Source organism: Carcharhinus amblyrhynchos, chromosome 15, assembly GCF_965287045.1.
Source record: "Carcharhinus amblyrhynchos chromosome 15, sCarAmb.v2.hapA, whole genome shotgun sequence".
NCBI classification, from domain to species: Eukaryota; Metazoa; Chordata; class Chondrichthyes; order Carcharhiniformes; family Carcharhinidae; genus Carcharhinus; species Carcharhinus amblyrhynchos.
In genome coordinates, this window is record NC_137338.1 from 73,898,175 (window position 1) to 73,920,191 (window position 22,017).

The 22,017-nt window shown below is 40.1% G+C and overlaps 1 protein-coding gene across 1 annotated transcript in view; it reads right to left on the reverse strand.

The window, feature by feature from the left end:
- Window positions 1–216: 216 nt before the first annotated feature.
- The window catches only part of LOC145353440 (succinate--CoA ligase [ADP-forming] subunit beta, mitochondrial-like), an 88,723-nt gene continuing 66,922 nt past the window's right edge, over window positions 217–22,017 (reverse strand). The window contains exons 9-11 of the mRNA XM_080204219.1: window positions 10,021–10,141; window positions 1,906–1,994; window positions 217–1,184 (exon numbers count right to left, since the gene is read on the reverse strand). Of these exons, the coding sequence (XP_080060345.1) occupies window positions 1,110–1,184; window positions 1,906–1,994; window positions 10,021–10,141 (285 nt within the window). The 3' untranslated portion in view covers window positions 217–1,109. The remainder of the gene's footprint in view (window positions 1,185–1,905; window positions 1,995–10,020; window positions 10,142–22,017) is intronic.

Here is a 22,017-nt window from a genome sequence, read left to right on the forward strand (position 1 = left end):
GTGGGAGGAAACCAGAGCACCCGGAGGAAACTGACATGGGGAGAATGCGTAAACTCCATGCAGGCAGTGACCTGAGACCGGAATTGAACCTATGTCCCTACTGCTGAGACACAACAGTGCTAATCACTGTGCCACCGTGCTGCCTGTAAAAAAAAACAAGTTTTCATACATTTTCAATCTGAACAAGTTAGCAATAATTTGGATTCAAAAACCCAATTATCAAGCAAGTTCTCACAGAACTGAAGTATACTTTATTGTTGAGTACAATAACCAGAATTTCAAAAATGCATATTAAAATATTTCAACTCTAGCCTATGAGGCTTAAACATATTACAGAAATGCCTTGCTACATACACAAGGGTACAATGTGCGTTTTTCTTTTAATAAGCTCATTTTTGATCTGTGTCAAACTAATTACAGCAGCAAACATCTTCATCTCTTTTTGTACAACACTGTTTTGGCCCTTTATCATTCATTACTTCACAAGTTTGAATTCATTGCTGTATGGAAATGTATCTGGAGTGTCTCATTTGTAATTTTATCAATAATAAATCTATGTGAAATGTGTTGTAGTGGAGGAATGTACAAAGATTAGTGAGTTGACCATCCTAATGCAATGATGAATGAGTTAACTACTGTTGCATAAAATACATCCCTCAAACACATCCTGTGCTTTTTCAAACAGAGCAGAAATATACTTAGTGTAAACTGTAAAGTACATGATCCTTTGTTGGAAGCCAGGTTATCAAAAACATCAGATCAATTCAGACTTGTGTTCAGTCATACATTGTGCTTCAAGACCTACCAGCTAAACACATCAGTGCTCAACAGCATTTGGAGAGCTACTCAGCATACACACAAGCTTTAAATAACTGATGGGTAATAATTTAAAAATCTGGATTTACATCACATTCCCAACCTATATATTTGGAGATGTAATACTAAACAAAATGCCTGAACACCATGCTAACAAGTCAACATTATATTTTGTGCAGTACTGTAACTTGAGTAATAGTACATCTTCACAAAGAGAAACAAAGGGTAATGCACCATTTAACAATATACCACAATTGTGAACACCATAGGAATTTCTTTCTTTGATGAACATCTCAAATTGGCAGCTGGAAATTGACATCCACCGGCACCTCCTTTGCCAATGACACGATTGCTGAAAGTTTTACAACCTGTAAGCATACAAAAACATCAAAAGGAGGTACTTAATCAATTCTACGTTGAACAGTTCATAAAAGCAAAACTACAGTGGCAAAATAAATTTGAATTTAGAAATAATTCTCATATGGAAATTGGTACTCAAATCAACCCAAACAATGTGCCACAACGTAATTTACTGGAAACTACTTTTTGCTTAACAAATAAAACAGACATTGGCTAGATCACATCATGTAAATTATTATTGCTCTGGCTTTTGATTTTTTTTTTTAGAAATCACAGTCTGAAGAACCCAATTTTTGGAAAAAGTAGTTGCACCTCCAAAATGGAGGATAAGAACCAATCTTTTAGCTTTTCTCTTTAAAGAAACAAGATTGGGTAGGGAATAATAAGTTAAACTAGCTTTCAAGAAGAAAAGTTACAGAATGGAAGGAAGGGGAAATGAGGCAATCGTAAGGGGAGGAAAATATATCACATCAAGGCAAGTATAATGAAAATTTTTTGTTCCCCATATTTGAGCATCTTGATTACTGTAATATTAACTTTAAATTTTACTAGAACAACATGCTAATTGAAAACATACATCAGCTAACTCATGAAGATGGTTATGTCCCTACATAATCATTAGGTTTTTAAAAGGACCTCATTGAAAGTACATTTCCTAAAGCATATGCAATCTGTTGATAATTGAGCCTGGAGTAAAGAGTACTTTCAGTTTTCCAAGCAATTTCTTACCATTTTAGCAGCTTCATCCAAGTCATCACAACCCAGAATCTTGAGATTGCTGGAAGCAATCAGTGCTTTGGCGTCATCAACTTTAGAGCCTGTGGGTGCACAATAATATGCACTAAGCATTCAGCATACATTTCCTCCATGAAAGAAAATCTTGCATTTCTACATTTTCACAACCACAGGCTGTCCTAAAGCTCAAAACATCCAAAGTATTTTTGAAGTATAATTCCTGTTAGAGAACATGGCAGCCAATTCGTACACTGCAAGCTGATAAGGACTGGATAGTCTGAAGCATAAGGGTGATCAGGACAACTCAAAAAACAAAGAACAGTACAGCACAGTAACAGGTCCTTGAGCTCATCAAAGCTGTGCCGATCATGTTGTGCTATCGAGATCAACTGCCTGTATCCCTCTATTCCCTGTCTGTTCATATGTCTATCCAGATAAATTTTAAATATCGCTAATCTGCTTCAACCACCTCACTTGGCATTCCAGGCTCTCACCACCCTCCGTGTAAAAAAAAAACCTCCCCCGCACATCTCTACTGAACCTTTCCCCCTCTTTCCTTGAAGTTGTGCACCTTGTAATTGTCATATCTACTCTGGGAAAAAGCTTCCAACTGCTCACCTTATCTATGTCCTTCAAAATTTTATAAACTTCTATCAGGTCTCCCCTCAGCCTCCATCTTTCCAGGGAGAATAATCCCAGTTTATTCAATCTCACCTCATTGCTGAACACCCTCCATATCAGGCAACAGCCTGGTAAACCCTTTTCTGTATTCCCTCCAAAGCCTCCACATCCTTCTGGTAGTGTGGCAACCAGAATTGGACACAGCATTCCAAATATAGCCTAATTAACATTTTATGTAATTGTAACAATTCACCAATTTTTATACCCGATGCCCTGGCCGATGAAGGCGAGCATGCCACATGCTTTTATCACCACCTTTTCCACCTGTGCTGCCACTTTGAAGGATCTGTGGACCTGTCTCCCAGATCTGTGTGACTATGCTCTTGATGATTCTGCTATTTATTTTATAGCTCCCACCTGAATTGGATCTACCAAAACACATCAGTTCACATTTGTCCTGATTAAATTCCATCTGCATTTCTCGGCCCAATTTTTCAGCCCATCTATATCCTGCTCTAACAATCTTCATCACTATCCACAACTCCAGCAATCTTAGTATCATCCGCAAACTTGCTAATCAGACCTGTTATGTTTTCTTACAAGTCATTTATATAAATTACAAACAGAGGTCCCAGCACCGATCCCTGCAGAATACCACTTGTTACAGACCTCCATTTAGAAAAACACCCTTCCCACCATTACCCCATGTCTTCTATGGCCAAGCCAGTTCTGAATCCATCTCGCTAGTTCACCCTTGGTCTCGCATGATTTAACCTTTAGCACTCGCCTGTCATGAGGGACCTTGTCAAATGCTTAACTAAAGTGCATACAGACAATATCCACAGCCCTTCCCCCAATCATTTTTGTTCACCTCCTCAAAAATCTCAATTAAGTTAGTGAGACATGACTTCCCTCGTACAAAACCATGCTGTCTGTCGCTAATAAGACCATTCAGTTCCAAGTGTGTATAGATCCTAAGAATCTTCTCCAACAATTTCACTATCACTGTCATCATATTCACTGGCCTATGAATTATGTGGGTTATCCTTGCTATCCTTCTTAAATAATGGGACAACATTGGCTATCCTCCAATCCTCCAGGATCTCACCTGTGGCCAATGAAGAAACAAAGATTTCTGTTAGAGGCCCAGCAATTTCCTCTTGTCTCCCTCAGTAATCTGGGATAGAATCCATCTGGCCCTGGGGGTTTGTCTACCTTAAGAACCATCAAGAGTATAGAAGCACATTTAGAACCATTAAGAGTACAGAAACAGAGGGACCTAGGTGTGCAAGTCCACAAATCCTTGAAGGTGGCAGCACACATGGAGAAGGTGGTGAAGAAGGCATATGGCATGCTTGCCTTTATAGGACAGGGTATAGAGTACAAAAACTGGAGTCTGATGTTGGTTAGGCCACATTTGGAGTACTGCGTCCAGTTCTGGTTGCCACACTACCAGAAGGACATGGAGGCTTTGGAGAGAGTGCAGAGGAGGTTTACCTGGTATGGAGGGTCTTAGCTGTGAGGAGAGATTGGGTAAACTGGGGTTGTTCTCCCTGGAAAGACGGAGAATGAGGGGACACCTAATAGGAGGTGTACAAAATTATGAAGGGTATTCATGGCGTGAACAGCAAGAAGCTTTTTCCCAGGTCGGAGGTGACGATCACAAGGGGTCACAGGCTCAAGGTGAGAGGAGCGAGGTTTAACTCAGATATCAGAGGGACGTTCTTACACAGAGGGTGGTGGGGGCCTGGAATGCACTGCCAAGTAGGGTGGTGGAGGCGGACACTCTGGGATCGTTTAAGACTTACCTGCATAGTCACATGAGCAGATTGGGAATGGAGGGATACAAACGAATGGTCTAGTTGGACCAACGAACAGCACAGGCTTGGAGGGCCTGTTTCCTGTGCTGTACTGTTCTTTGTTAATGCTTTTTAATACACTTAACACTTCCTTCCTTGTAACGATGACTTGCTCTAGCGGGTTTACATATCTCTCCGAGACACCATCAATGTGTCTCTCTCCTTTGTGAATACTAATGCAATGTACTCATTAAGGATCTCATCCACTTCCTTTGGTTCTACACAATTTCCCCCCTTTGGCCTTGAGTGGACCAACTCTTTCTCTACCTACCTTCGTGTTCCTAATATATGTATAAAATGCCTTAGGTTTTCCTTAATCCTGTCTGCCAAGAACATTTCATGACCCCTTTGTGTCCTGTTTGAGCTCCTTTCCACCTTCCCTGTATTCTTCAAGTACTTCATCTATTTTCAGTTGCCTAGATCTCATGTATGCGTCCTTTTTCTTTTTTTGATTGGACTTCCAATTTCCCTGGTCATCCATGGTTCCCAAATCCTGCCATTCCTGTCCTTCCTTTTCACAGGCACATGCCTGTCTTACACTCCATTCAACTGCTCCTTAAAACTTCTACATGCCAGATGTGAGTTTACTCTCAGCCTCTCCCAAACAACAGCCTCCAAATCCTGCTTAATAGGTTGTAGTTAGCCTTCCCCCAATTTAGCACTTTAACCCTAGGAAAACATTTGTCCTTTTCCCCACTGCAACTTTAATGACCTGGCTGGGCTCATTCCCTAGTACCAGGTCCAATATAGACCCCTCCCTAGTCAGACTATCCACATATTGTTCCAAAAAATCTTCCTGGACACACTTAAATTCCTCACCATGCAGCCCCCTTAAGGGATTTCCAGTCAATATGAGGAAAATTAAAGTCTCTCACTATAACAACCCTATTTCTAAAATTTGAATGCTCTTCTTCAATCCAATGGAAATGCTGCAGGCTTTGGTTTACTCACAACGTGCAAGTATTCTCCCAGATTTTGTGCTCTCAGGTTTCTCCACAACCTTCAGACAAGACAGGTGTGATCCTAAGGCACTAACTGGAATAAAAAGGGGAGAGTCCTTCTTGCATTTGTCTATGAACTCTAGATACTGGCCATTAACCCCTGCTAAGTGCCTAGATGTGGACATTAAGGGTGGATTTTCATAAGGCGGGAAGACTCCATGAACCTCTATTACCATGGTGGGTAGGACACAGATGTGGAACTAACACTCCCATTTCCAACAGATCCTACTTTTGCTAATAAAGAATTGGCAGGAGGGGGAATTTACACAGGAGGGAAACCAAATTCAGAAGGACTTTTTGAACTTAGTCAGAAAAAAGATCCCTTTTTTGGTGCTGCAGGAGACTTGAACTGCAGTGCTGGTGTCACAAATTTATGTGGTTGACGCAAATTCCTTTGAAACGTGAATAAGGTCACTGTGCGCCACGTGGAACAAGAGGTAGTATCAGAAGCGGGTACAATTTTATCTTTTGAAAGCACTTAGATAGTTACATGGTACGATGGGTATAGAGGGATATGGGCCAAATGCAGGCAATTGGGATTAACTTAGGGGTTTTAAAATAAAAAGGGCGGCATGGACAAGTTGGGCCAAAAGGGCCTGTTTCCATGCTGCAAAATTCTATGTCTCTAAGGCTTGTTTGACTGTCACAACCTGCAACTGTTTTAAATCCCTGCTCTTTACCCTCTTAAAAACTGCTGCAGCTGTAAAAATAAAAAAAAGTTTCTTCAAAGGCTTTTTGTGAATGCCTGGCTGAATTTCAAAAACTACAATTATCTCAGCAGGGGTTCTGCATTCAGTTTGATTGACAGGTTCAACAGCCTATTAAATGATATATCCCATATCAGCTGATTTTGATATGAGATATGAATATAAGAATGTTGGCTTTAAAAGAGATTAAATACTTGAAAGCTCATTCATAGCTTTTAACTCTCGAATGGATTTTTAAAAAATTATTGAGTTTGTATAGTGAAATCCATGTTGTATTTTAAGAACGTTAATTTATTTTCAAATGGCTCGCAATCTGCCCATGATGGATAATGGTGAGTTTGCTTGGAGGGAATGAAGGGCCATGGAGATAGGTAGGAGGCATGCATTGTCATGAGGGCTAATAGGAGACAATAGGGGGCATGAGCTAGCAAAGTGGCCATGGGAGATACAAGGGAGGCATGAGTTGATGTGGAGGATATAAGAAACAATGGGGAGTGGATTGCCGTTGAGGGCTGGAGGGCCTAAAAGTTTATAATACAACTAAGATAAAGTCTCAGAGAACCAACGTGGATCTTTTAACCAGCCTCCCTCATCACTCAGACAACCCCGTAGCCATCTTTCTCTGATTCCAGAGCTAGCTGGCTCAACTTCATCATGCACACCCCCATCTCTCTCCCCAGAGGGATAGTAAAACCACAAAACAATTATGCAGAAACAACAATAGGACTCATGTGAAAAAGTAGACAAAAAAGGGGATCAATAGTAGAAAATTCAAGATTCCAAACTTTTAATAAATATTTTCAGTAAAATTTTAAAATTGCAAAACACATGCTCTGCAGTGGTGCTCAGATGAAATATTTTTTGATCATTGCGATGCTTTTTCAGAAGAAAAATAACTGGACTGTGTGGAACACATGAAATTTTTGAAACTTAAACGTGCCTGCAGAATACTTATTCAGCAGAATTGCAAAATGAATTTTAAAGTGTGCACAGTTGTAACACAGCAGGCCTTATGACATGTCATCATTTTGAATCACGCTAAGCTGTAAAATGTATAGTCGCCTGTTCCTGCTAATTTTGGATATCTCGTTAAGTAAGATATGCATTTCCCATGTATTATGACAAGAATGGCTTTATGAAAACTGCAGAGAAGGAATTCAGCTTTTAAAATTGTTTTCAAGGCAACTTGGTGCACACTAATTTCAGAGCTGGAGAATCTTCTTTTCGTGCTTTACAACTGGCGGCCAAGCTTTCAGTTGCCTTGGCCCGAAGCTCTGGAATACCCCACACGCCCCCCCAAACCAAAAACCTCTCTACATGTCTTTCTTCCTTTAATTCACTTCTTAAAAAACCCAGCAGATACCAAGGCAGTATTTCATCAAATGTAGTATCAAGGCACTCCAAAGTTGAAATCAATGGGAATCAAAAATTCTCTTCAAGTTGGAGTCATATACATAGAATAGAATCCCTACTGTGCAGGAGGCCTTTACCAACTTTCTGACAAAGAATTTTACCCAGCCCTTTCTTCTGCTCCCCATAACCTCACATTTACCTTGGCTAATCCCTCAACTCACAGATCTTCGGACACTAAGGAACAATTTACCATGGCCAATCCACCTAACCTGCACATTTTTGGATTGCAGAAGCAAACCCACACAAACATAGGGAGAATGTGCAAATTCTGCACAGTCATCCAAGGCTGGAATTGAACCCTGGCACTGAGAGGCAGCAAGCTAATCACTGTCTGCCTATCTATCCAGCATAAAGGAAGATAGTTGTTGTTAATGGTGGTCAGTTCTGAGGCTGACATAACTTTGCTGCAGGAGTTCCTCAATGAAGTGTCTTAGGCCCAACTATCTTCAGTGGCTTCATCACTGAACCTCTCTCCATCATAATGTCAGAAATGGAGATTTTCACTGATGATTACACAAAGTTCAGCACCATTCATAATTCCTCGGGTAGTGAAGCAGTCCTTACCCACATGCAGCAAAACCTGGACAACATTCAGGCTTGGGCTGATAACTGGCAAATAAAATTTGTGCTGCAGAAGTGCTATGCAAAGAACAGCTTCAGCAAAAGAGAACCTAATTATCTCCCCTGAAATTCAGTGGCATTATTCTCAGAGATGAGGGGTAGTTTTAATTAGTCTATATTTGTATTGTTTGCTTTTAAAAATAAGGCATAGATTCAAGTCTAATTTAGTGTTTCTGTGCAAGAAAGGGTAAGATTCATGGCATGTAAGGGGGATTTTGGTTTCAGTTTGTTTCAAACTATGTCAGTATTGTGATTTGACAGTTTACGATGTGAAAAGCAAACAGAACTTAGAGGAGGAGTGAGTTGTCGTTTAGCAACCATGTCACTTTTAATCAAAAGGATCTTTTGAGTTTCTTTTGGACCAAAGGTAGTTGGAGCTTAGCAGTTAGAGAAGAAACAGCTTTCATAGAAGTAGAGGCCACACAATGGAGTAATAGGGAAAAGAATCAAACCCAGTTACCAAAGAATATATAGTTTTAGAAACCAGGGAATGGAAAGAGAGATCCCAGGAAGACTGAAGTCAAAGGGATAAAAGGAACTGGAATTTGAAAAAGGTACTGTTCATTGTAATTTAAGTAAAAGGCAGAGAAAGTGCTCTGAGTTAGAGACAGCTACAGTAAACAGATTTAAGGTAGGGAACCAGACATCTTCATACAACCTGTGAAGCAGTAGTGTTCCACTGGAGTGGCTAAAAGATTGCGAGAGACTGAATGTATGTAGCAATTCAAGATGGCACAGCTGCTTACAGTGTCAGGGACCCAGGTTCGATTCCTGGCTTGGGTTACTGTCTGTGCGTTCTCCCACTTTCTGCGTGGGTTTCCTCCCATAGTCCAAAAGACATTCTAGTTAGGTGCATTAGCATGCTAAATTCTCCCTCAACATACTTGAACAGACGTTAGCATGGCAACTTGGGGATTTTCACAGTAACCTTATTAGTGTTGATGTAAGCCTATTTGTGACACTAATAAATAAACTAAACTAAACTACTGAAAGAACACTTCCATGGACATTAGTATTGCCACCCCGCAATGTGACACCATACTAGTGGGAATCACTATAGCTCTCCAGTAGAAGAGATGGCTAGCTCAAGTTGTGAAGACAAATTCAATCACGACTTTCAAAAGAAAACTGTATAATTATTTGAATAGAAAATGTTTCCAGGGCTCCTACAAAAAGCCAGAGTAAGACTAATGATGTATTTTGTGTTGCAACTATATTGTGTCACAACTATATTGTGTCAATATCAACATGAGCTGCAGCAACACACCAAGGCTCGTTTGAAGGTACTTTCAAAACACGTGAACTCTATGCCTACAAGAACAAAAGTAAATAGATGTTTGGGATGTCTGGGCACTTCCAAGTTCCATACCCTCTTGACGTAGAACTACAATCACAATTCCTTCACTCCTTCCCTAATAGTACTGCAGATGTAGTTACACCACATAGACTGCAGGCAAGATGTCATTTGAAGCTCAACAATAAAGGCTGGCCTTGCCAGCAACATTCAGGTGCCAAGAATGAATTAAAACCCACTTCTTTGAACAAACTTTAGCCATCTTCTGACAATCCATCATATCCAGTTCAGTGTTAAACTTTACCTCTATACTACTCCTATGAAGCACCTCCTATGAAAGTTTCATCACGTTACGTCAATTATCTAAATACAAGCAGCTGATACTGCTAATACTAGTTTTTGATGTTTCACTAGATAGCAATCACCAATTTCAAATAAGTCCCAAAATCCAGCAATGGTTATGGTTGAGAGAAAAAAGTTAAATGTGTTGGGAATTCATTTAATTAATGAAATTCTAATGGTCGTCATTCATTGATGCACCAACTAGACAAGTACTTTTCTGTAGTTGAATTAGTGGAAACTGCCATGCTCACCTTGCAATCTCACAACTATCGGAATCTTCAAATCCAAGTCCTCCACAGCCAGAATTATACCTCTAGCAATTATATCGCAGCGCATGATGCCACCAAATATATTTACCAGAATAGCAAGTACCTAGAGAAAGAAGGGTCCTTTTTTAAGTAATAATGAAACTGCCTGGGTGAAGAGCAAAATGATGCAGTAGAATTAAATCAAATGTACTTATTTATCGACTTACCAGCAATAATCATTTTATATACTATGTGTTGGCAACATATAGAAGGAATATTACTAATTTATACTCTCGGCAGTAAGCTTTGTCTCCTTATATAGCAGTGGTTGCCAGACCTTTTGAACTTTAAGAGCTACATTCAATATCTTCAGACATTCGACAGCCAGAAGACATGGACAACCTCTACAGGCACTTTTTTTTAAACTATTGTAAATATTTGTGAACAAATATATCGGTACATGTGACAATAATAAACCAAACCAAAAACTAAAAATGTAAGTTCAAATAGCATAAAAAGTATATGCACAGATAAAAAATGTATTTATCTCCTGTTCACTGTAGGTGGTCTTTTTGCAAGTATTCCTTCCCCAGTTTAGCTTTAATCCCTGAAGTAACTCCCAGCTTCCTTCGTCATTGTATACAAGTTTGCAAGCAGTCGTGGACATTCAGTGCGCTGATCCCACTGCCAGACTGGCCACTGTTTTCAGCAAGATACCCATTGTGTTTAGGTCATAGCAAAGATTTTGCATTTGTTTGATAAATGATTAATTGATGAATAACAAACACAGGAATAGATCCCACGTGCGGTCACAAACAACATGTGATCACCACACATTCCTCTGGTCTAGTCTCCTATTCCTGCTCTCAATATCATGTGGCATTGGGAGTAATCTTGAGATTACCACCTTGAGGTCCTGCTTTTTAATTTATTTCCTTGCTCCCTATATTCTACTTTGAGGACCTCATCCCTTTTCTTACGTATGTTGCTACTGGACCACAAACTCTGGCTGTTCACCCTCCCCCTTTCAGAATGTCCTGAAGCCATTCACTGACATCTTTGATCCTGGCACCACAGAGGCTATATACACTCGCAGTGTAACTGGGGTTCTATCTGCTTGTGCAGATGGACTAAAACCAGGAAAACCTCCCAATGTCTTGGTTAATATTCTTCCTCAACTACCACCACAAACAGAAAAATAATTTGGTTTCAGTGTTACTGTCTCTATCTAGTTGCACACATATGGCTTCTGCAGTTGTCTATGAGATTGTGCTTGGAAAAAGTAACTGGTATGTAAGTTTTTGTATGTTACTCATGAGTGGTAAGATATGTATAAATAGATGCTTGTCTTTTAATTTCTCCTGTCCATTTTCATGTCCTAACACTAATAATTAGCAGACTGGAAATCATTCCTTTTTTAAACGCATTATTCCATTTGCGATTCACCCCTTTTTAAAAAAAATAGGTTTTTTTGCTTGGTATTCCTTTTCCTTTTTGGAAATTCAGTTTCCTTGATCCTGAAACATCAAGCCTTTTATATTTAAATAATTATATTTAATGCTTCGTTATTCAGCTTATTTGGCACAAAACAAAATGAAAAAGATAAAGATCAGAACATTTTAATAGAAGTAGGTCGCATGAGCACTGTGAACAAGCACTTTAAAGAATAAAGGATTAGCATCAGAACCACTGATATTTCCAGACAATGAATGAAAATGACGAAGGTTATTTAAGCTGAAAATCTGTGCTTCAATTGTATTTTTGCACAAAATTCAAAGTTGAATCTCATTAGATAAGAGTCAATAAAAACATCCTTTGGACCTAAAGCTAGAATTCGTCAGGAATATTGATAAAACAAAAAGTAGAAAATATTTAAATGATAGGCTTGCTGTTTTTAGGCTTTTGTCGAGGACTTTGAACTATTTTTCTTAGTCACAGAGGAAATAGCTGAACTTAAATGAAGGAACGCTCACACCAAGAAACTGCAATTAGATGATTAGTGATATTGCAGTAAATCAGATTTTTAAAAATCCTATAATTAAACAATATTATACACTATATTTTAGGACTCCACTACTATGTTTAGAGCTTTGTTAATATGACCCATCCCTTTTCAAAGCATAAAACCAACACTGTCTAGGATCAATCAGTTCAATTGACGTTTGGCAAGGGAAAAAAAAATCAATGTTCTCTCGTCTCTCCATACTTTTGAATGCCTGGAGATTGGCAGATGCTTAAGACTTTTAGGAGGTATGCATATAAAAAATAGATTATATACGCCAGCAGAAAATCTAATACTAAATAAAAGGCTTTACCAAGCATACTGCATGTGTGCTTCACCAGTTTATACTAATTTCACTGTAGTTCATGACAACAATAAAGTGCTTCCATTTTAATTCCCACGCTTAAGAGACTTACTTCTATGGCAGGGCAGGAACTAACCCCAAATTCCTTGCAAAATTTGGCCTTGATATTCTTATGAATGCTTCATAATCATTTCAATCCTCTATTTTTCATGGAAGAGTCTTGTAACCTTCATAAAGCAAGTATCTATAAAGGAGTGAATCAAGACACACTTTCACCACACTCTCACCCCTCTGTGCTATTTTTCTTGCGCCTGGGTGGGAGAATCTCGCAACTGGGCATGCTTGAGATTTGTACAATCTCCCAGCGCTGGATTTCCAGTGCGGTCAGATCTGCGCTGGAAACCGGCAGGAAAACAGGTAAGTAATTTACATCCTTATCTGAATGTAATTTACATGTGATTAGCTGGCCCACCACTGAATTCTTTGGGCCAGCTAGCATTTCCCCCCGCGCCAGAGTGTTTCACTCCAATGAGGTTTACAGTAGGTCCCCACTTTCAGGGAACTATTGGGACGACCCTGCTGGAGTGAAAGTACGGGGGTGCAGGTAATCAGAGTCCCCCAGGGGATCACACAGTATGGAGTAAGGGACGCCCAGAGCATGGGCACATTGTGCCAGCTTGTATCCACTAGCACTACCCAAAAGTCAAAGTGCCAGTGCACAGGGGGCATATTGGCACTGTGCATTAGCCAAGGGGCTAGGGCCAATGGGGGTGCAATCAATGAAGTGGAGGTCCTGTTACCACTCTGCCATCAGGATCAATTGGGTAGACTCGGGGGTGACTGGCTGGAATGGTCTGGGGGTGCAGAATAGGGCCAATCAATGTGGGTTGGGGGCATCACTGCAGAGGTCCTGGGCTGGCCAGCAATCGAGCTGTCTAGCAAAGGGGAGGCTGGCAGTTCAGGGCCACCACGCACATGCCGAGACCCTCTGGTTTCGGCCTCCCGAGCAAGAATAGGTCCCACCCTCGCCCCCAATTCACACTGGTGGCCTCTGCATTACACAGTGTGGGAGATTCTAGCGTGAACTCCCACTAAAAAATCCAGCATGAATTTAACACTTAGAATTTCACCCAGAATATCCGAGATCCAGAAAACACTTCTTGTGCATGATTTCAAGATCAAGATTAATACATATTTGTTCGGCAAGGCTACAAGGAATATGGGGGGGGGGGGGGGGGGGAAGAGGTAAATGGAAATGTGTTACAAATGTCTGTCTGAATGGCCCACTGCTGTATCTAATATTTCTGTATAAGGAAATAAAACTCTAGGAGAAGAGTTTTCTACTCTAGGTGTTCAAATGAACATCTGATGGAAATTGAAGGCCACATCAGGTTTAACAGGAAGTTAATTCCAAGAGCAACCAATTCATGCATCCTGCAGAATAAAGCACTAAACTTAACGAAATACCATCTGGAATACTACACAGTCTCCTACACAAATCCAAAGGAGGACAATTTGGAGTTTCTATATGGAAGTAACAAACTTGGTATAATATTGTACACTGGGTCCTCTCAGCTTTGCTCCATACAGAATCTTTTCAGAGGTAATTTCCAATTAAGAGCTAGTCTTCCTTAAGGATCGCTTTCTATTAGTAATCAACAAATGACTACATTCCTGATACATACAACCTTAAAAATGCACTGTCTTCCATGTGTTTGAGTTTCTTACAATCACAGTACAACACAACAAATTCAGCATCTTAGGAATGGTCGAGAAGCACTTTGGAGCCATGTTCACAAAAGCAAAGAAAATCTGCATGCATCTCCTACCATTGTTAGGCTCCAGAAGCACATAAAACCATAAAACATGGTCAGTAAACCCTCAAAAGATAACATCACCATAATATTCAGTTATTTTTGTTATAATCTGCACAATGTCAGACTTGAAATTAGGCCCATTAGTGCTAAATTATTGTGTGTATTGTTATAGCTGCAGCTAATGTTATGGAATTTTTGTGGCCCCAATCACAGAACAAAAAAAAACCAAATAACGTTCTACTGTCTGTCAACCCTTTGATTTTGCACTGTGGACTAGAGAAAGCAATTTTAAAAACTAATCAAGCAGTTAATGTTTCTCTATAAATGAGTTTTCTTCAATCGCCAGAAATAACCTAATTAAAGTTGTCTCAATTGTTTATAATATTCAAACAAACCTTTCCCTATCCTCTTTGTGAAATGGTATGTATTGTTTCTTGTAATTTTATCAAAACTCATTCACCTCTGCTTTTAAAAATTGCTGAAGGTTGGATTAGTTGCATCTGCTCTAAGACTTGCTTTTAACATGTACCTATTTCAATCATATCTGTGTATACATTAAACACATTTTTGCATTATTATAGTAATAAAAATCAAAGCTAATTGGTTGCAACATTCTAACCAAATCTATAGAATCCCTAAAGTGCAGAAGGAGGCCATTCAGCCTATCAAGTCTGCACCCATTCCCAAAAGAGCATCTCATCAAGGTCCTCCCCTCACCCTATCCCCACAACTCTTCATATTTACCATGGCCAATCCACCTAACCTGCACATCTTTGGACTGTGGGAGAAAATCAGAGCATCCAGAGGAAACCCATGGGGACAAGGAGAGAACACACAAATTCCACAATCACCCAAGGCTGGAACTGAACCCGAGTTCCTGGTACTGTGAGGAAGCAGTGCTAACCACTACATCACTATGCCGCAAAGTAATATCTGGCAATACATCCTGCTATATGGAATACCTACATTATATCACATGCAGAAATAAAGTGTAAATATTTAGGCCAGCAGTAATGTAAATGCACAAACCCAATATAATACCAATACAGAAGTGTTCTGGTTACATCCCTCAACTGTGCTGTTAGCTGTCCTGAGTCAAGCAATGCTAAAGAGTGCCTTCAACATGTGTTGAAAGAGCAAAATAAAATCAGCTGGGGTTCACACTCCTGACTGCCATCCAATGACTCTACTGGAAAGTGCATGTGTGCAGGCAGCTCCACCTTAACCATTCACTCTCTCCATCATTGGCACCCACAAGATCCACTGTAGCAACTCACTAAGGCTCCTTTAACAGCAGCACCAAACCTGCAAGCTCTGCGACCTAGAAGAACAAGGGCAGCAAGTTAACTGGATCATGCAGGCTCCCCTCCACATCATTCTTACTTGAAACTATATCACTGTTCCTTGACGGTTTTAGGTGAAAATCCTGGAACTCCATTCCCACAGCACTGCAACTGTACCTACACCACATGAACTGCAGCATTTCAAGGTGGTGGCTCACTAGGAATTTTTTGGGGCAATTAGAGATGGTCAAAAAAATGTTGGTCTGGCCAGTGATACTCACATCTGGGAAATGAATTTTAAACGAGTAATAGCACATTGGCTATGGTACAACTGAATACAGCACTACCATTCAGCACTGAAAGTATTGATCCTAATTCGTACGATTACTTAGTCTGAATTGTCAGCAATAAAATCAATGTAAAGGAAGAACCATGGCAATATGAACATAAACTATGATATGTGCATGAGCTGGTCAAAGGTACCTCCACATCTTATGAGAATTTATACTCAACACCAGCAACAAATTTCACATTAAAACAAAACAAAAATAAATCATTTAACTAATTTTTATACAGGAAGAAGTATTTGTGTAACAGGGGTGTTTGGAAGATTCAAATTCAAGAATGAGTAAGTGCCCAGTTTTGAATTTGGGCCACAAATACAAAATTATTACAGCTCTGGATAAAAAGTCACAGACTGAATTAGCAAAAGAATATCCCATCATGTAGACAGTCACAACAAAATCTATAAAGAAATAACATGCAACTCTTTGGGCCGGAAGCCATTTCTATAACACAGTATCTATTCAGAGACCATTGCGGCAAATAGAGATCGAGCAATTTTCTTAACTGATGGATAGAGACCTTAAAAAAATCTGGATATCGAAGCCTAGTAAAAACTAAAGTGCATCTAAATAGCGATTTTTCTGACCTCAGACCAACCCTCCATCCCTAAGTGTTTCATACTTAAAGTACTATTTGAATTGCAGTCACTATTGTACTGTAGGAAAACTTGACAGCTAATGTATACATAACAGATCCCAAAAACAAGATGACAATGACCAAGGTTTTTGATGACTTTGGTTGAGTTTTCACTATTGGCCAGAGCTGTAATAATTGTATCCTGGAGATACCCATGCTCTTCTTTGAAAAGTGCCTTGGGATCAGTTAAGTTCACTTAAAGGGGCGGATAGGCCCTTACTTTAATGTTTCCTTGGATAAAGACAGCGTGATACCAAATTATATGCTTAAATCTCTGAAATAGGCCTTGAATCACAGGGGCAAATACAGCCAAATGAAACACAGCCGATATCCGTACTAGCTCTGCAGTAGAGAAGTTGTGTTCCTAATGTATCACATTATTCAACAGTGCCACACTACCTTTAGATTATCTCACACTGCTTTAGCTTTACACTAACTGTAACAACATACAAAGCGAATTTCAAAAATTCCCAGACAGTCCACCAAAAATAATCCTGAATGCTGTAAAGAGCAAATAATTGCTAACTTACTAGTCTGTACAATGCATTTTAACTTTCACTGTGCCATTCAGTTCAGCACACAAATGGGCCAGCGCTAGTGTGATTAGAGTTGATATGAAACTAGCAAAATCATTCAGCTTGTTCTCCAATATTTTAAAATGTTCATTAAGTTATGCTTCAGTCTTTTTCAGAGGAAAGTCTCAGAATAGCTAACGTTTCTTCTAAACACGGCCATAGGTTTGGGAAAAACTTCTGCTAGCCCTTCCACCCTCCCTTAAATAAATTTATACACATTTCTTAATAGTACATTTAAATCTTATATCTATAAGCACTTCCTGTCCATCTGTCCCATTATAAATCCCTTTGCCCATATTTATAATGGAAACTTGATGTTAGAATTGCATTTTCTCGCCATGTTATTTTCAAAACAGATAGGACACCAGGTGTAATCAATATTATAGCTTTAAAAGGCACAGATTGGAAACTAAATTGTTGCTACATGAGTTTGTTACATATAGACTATTACGTCACTACAAAATAAATAAAGGCAAGAGGAAATGATAGGTCAGATATTGTTAGGTGGTTTTAGTCAGTATCAAATATCCGATGAGACGAGTACAGGAAAGAGAGAGAACCTAGTGAAATGGTGTGACGATTATAATCTCTCCCTCAACGTCAGTAAAACGAAGGAGATAGTCATTGACTTCAGGAAGTGTAGTGGAGGACATACCCATCCACATCAAAGTTAATGGAGTGGAGCTGGTTGACAACTTCAAGTTCTTAGATGTTCAGATCACCAACAATCTGTCCTCAGTGTCCCCATGCTGACCCAGCGTTAAGAAAATCCACCAACACCTCTACTTTCTCACTTCTACTTTAGCATGTCCACTAAACTCTCACTGATTTTTACAGATGCACATAGAAAGCATCCAATCTGGATGGATCACAACTTGGTATGGCTCCTGCTTTGATCAAGACCGCGAGAAACTATAAAGGGTTGTGAACGAAGCCGAGTCCATTGTGCAAACCAGCCTCCCATCCATTGACTCTGTCTAAACGCCCCACTGTCTTGGGAAAGCAGCCAGCATAATCAAAGACCCCACACACCTGGACACGATTTCTTTCATCTTCACCATTGGGAAAAAGATACAACAGTCTCAAAACACATACCAATAGACTCAAGAACAGCTTCTTTTCTGCTGTCAGACTTTTGAATGGTCCTATCATATATTAATCGATCTTTCTCTTCACCCTACCTGTAACCTGAAGTGAAGGCAAGCGTCCAGCAGAGCAGCAACGCTGACTGGCTGTCGTAGGCAAGATTTGCATCAGCACAATCACTGCTGCAAGAGTGGTTTGTGGAGGAGCTGTTGTCAAGGGACAGTTAAACCCCAAACATTATTTCAGTGTTCCCTCCCTACCTCCTTCTGTAACCAAACAAATTCACTTGAGGACCACAAGCAAGGGAAAGGTGAGTTGAGATTCTTTTCTCCTTTTAACTGTAAAAGGCAGTATGGCAGTTAGGGCAATGGTATGCTGCTGTAAAAATGTGGGGAAATTAGGGAACAATCTAGTCTCCCTGACAACACTGTCTGCAAGTAGTGTGTCCAGCTGCAGCTCCTCACAGACCGCATTGTTCAGTTAGAGTGGCAGCTGGACTCACTGTAGATCATACAGGAGGCAGAGAGCATGATAGACACTAGTTACGGTTCAGTCAGGTAGATGGGCAAATACCAGGAGAGGCAGGCAGTATTTCTCTTTTAAACAGGTATACTGTTTTGGATATTGTTGAGGGAGGTAACTTTAGGGGAAAATTCCAGCAGCAGCCAGGCCTGTGGCATCAAACCTGGTTCTGCTACAGAGCAGGGTGACAGAAGTTGTGCTGTGTTTAAGAACTCCCAGCCACCTGATGAAGGGACAGGCTGTCCCGAAAGCTTGCGGCTTTTGCTACAAATAAACCTGTTTGGACTTTAAACTAGTGTTGTGGGATTTCTGTGTTTTTTTACCCCAGTCCAATGCCGGCGTCTCCACATCATGACTTTAAGGAGGGCTGCAGGGAAAAGCCTGGGATATACAGACCAGTGAGCCTAACATCTGTAGTAGGTATGTTGTTAGAAGATATTCTGAGAGACAGGATCTGTAGATATTTAGAGAGGCAAGGATTGATTAGGGACAGTCAGCATAGCTTAGTGAGTGGAAAATCATGTCTCTCAAATTTTGAGTTTTTTGAACCAAGGTGGTAGATGAGGGCAGTGCAATTAATTTTGTCTACATGGACCTTAGCAAGGCCTTTGACAAGATACTACGATAGTTTGTTGCATAGATTAAATCTCGTGGGATCCAGGGTGAGGTAGCCAACTGGATACAAAATTGGCTCGATGACAGCAGACAGAGGGTGGTTGTGGAGGTTTTTTTCCCCCCAAACTGGAGGCCTGCGATTAGTGGTGTGCCTCAGGAATCGGTACTATCCACTGTTATTTGTCATTTATATTGATGATTTGGATGAAAATTTACGAGGCATGAAGTAAGTTCGCAGATGATATCAAGATTAGTGGGATAGTGGACAGTAAGGAAGGTTATCTAGGATTGTAATGGGATCTTGGTCATTTGGGCCAGTGGGCTGATGATGGCAAATGGAGTTTAATTTAGGGTTTAATTTAGATAAATGCGACGTGATACATTTTGGTAGAACCAGGACAGGGCTTACTCAGTTAATGGTAGGGCGTTGGGGAGTGTTATGGAACAAAGGGAGCTACGGGTACAGCTCCTTGAAAGTGGAGTCACAGGTAGTTAGGGTAATGAAGAAGGCATTCAGCATGCTTGGTTTCATTGGTCAGAACACTGAATACAGGAGCTGGGATGTCATGCTGAAATTGTACAAGACATTGATAATGCCATACTTGGAATACAGTTCTGGTCACCCTATTATAAAAAGTATATTATCAAACTAGAAAGAGTACAGAAAAGATTTACTAGGATGCTACTGGGACTTGATGGTTTGAGACACAAGGAGAGGGTGGACAGATTGGGACTTTTTTCTCTGGAGCATAGGAGGCTTAGGTGTGATCTTATAAAGGTCTATAAAATAATGAGGTGCATAGATCAGCTAGATAATCAACACCTGAAACTAGAGGGCATAGGTTTAAGCCGAGAGGGGAGAGATACAAAAGGATCCAGAGGGGCGATTTTTTCTCAGAGGGTGGTGAGTGTCTGGAACAAGTTGCCAAAAGTAGTAGCAGAGATGGGTACAATTTTGGCTTTTAAAAAGCATTTTGACAGTTATATGGCTAAGATGTGTATTGAGGGATATGGGCCAAATGTGGACAATTGGGACAAGTTTAGTGGTTCAAAGAAAAAGGCAGTATGGACAAGTTGGGCCAAAGGGCCTGTTTCCACCCTGTAAAACTCAGTGATTATGAGGGAAGCAGTTCTAGGATTTTGATCCCATGATAGTGAAGGAATCTGAAAGGATGGTGAAGGTTTCACGGTAGCTAACACTGCTCCCTCAGAGCACCAGGGACCTGGGTTGAATTCCAGCCTTGGGTGACTGTGTGGCACTTACACATTCTCCGTGCCTGCATGGGTTTCCTCCAGGTGCTCCAAAGATGTGCGGTTTAGGTGGATTAGCCATGGAGACTAGCAGGGTAAATATGTGGGGTTACGGGGATAGTGTCTGGATGGGATTGTCCATGCAGGCTTGATGGGCCAAATGGCCTGTACAGTAGTGATTCTATAAATAGCGATACAGTTCCAAGTCAGAATGGTGTGCGACTTGGAAGGGAACATGCAGGCATTCATTGGGTGGGATTTTATAGCCTTGTTCATCCCAAAACCAGAAAATCCCACCTGAGGTCAACAGACCTTTCCATTTCTGCTCCTCATCCCTTCTAATTCCCATAGCGGGCGGGCCAGTAAAATTCCAGCCCTTGTGTCTGCTGGCTTTATTCTTCTAGGAACTAGAGGATACAAATTTGGAAGATGCCATCAAAACAGCCTTGGTACATTGCCTTTGTGTACCCTGATTATGACTCTGGTCACTTATACAGTTAAAACTCAGCATTTATTTGTGCTGATCTATAATGATAGCCTATTGCCTACGTAACTTTTGATACTTGCTTTGTTACGTCCATTAATGATATGCTGCTCAACTGCCTGTTAACAGATTGCATTTATCTACGTTTATGAAGTGCTCTTGCAACCAACTTTAACCTGTGATTTTGACCAAGAACTCTTGCTTGTTACGATAGTGATCTGGCTTCTTCCTTGACAAGGAGGAGTTAATTCATACATTCAGTAGCTTGTTGCTAACTTAATCATGGCGTTGTAAATTAAATTATATATACACAAGATTCAGTGAGCCAAAATTAAAATTATTCATTCCAAGATCTACAGTAATATTCTAAGCAGTTCTTTAGTAAGCTGCCAATGAAGGACATAAAGGAATCATCTGGTTTCTCTGCATATATTTGTCAAGATGCAGAGAGTCAACATTTTGCAATGCAATGGTTCCGACAACACCAAATATTCCACTACTGTGAAGAGCTTCAACAATGTTGACCTTGTGCAATCTACATACAAGTAAATTTCTCTATATATGTTGAGAATTTAACCCTGCATTAAAAATGTAACAAAAAGCAGCAACTACAGCAAAGAATCTGAGGCATGCCATGCTGGTGGTGACATCACTGAATGAACTGCAGGAACAGAATAGTAGGTAAAAGGATTGTGCTGTGCCATCCAACCTCTCCCTATTTTTTCTACAACCATGAAAGTGACAACATTGGTACTTTCTTTGTATAAAAAGGGTTGCAATGAATATACAAATCAATAAAATAAAGAGACTTCAATTCAGAGATAGGTCAATCCCAGTTATAGTGTATTTAGAAACACTAGTTCAGAGAATCCAGCATCTTGTAATAAGTTTGAAGCTGAGTAGCTATTTTAAACGAATACACCAACTAATAGCTGATAAGCACAATATTTGACTTGTCCTGACGACAGCTTGCACTTGTTAAGTCACAGATCTTGTCATGTAAACATCTCAATGGCGTTCCCACGTGACCGACTTTTCTTAAAATCAGCAACTAGATACAAAGCAGTTTGATTTTGATGT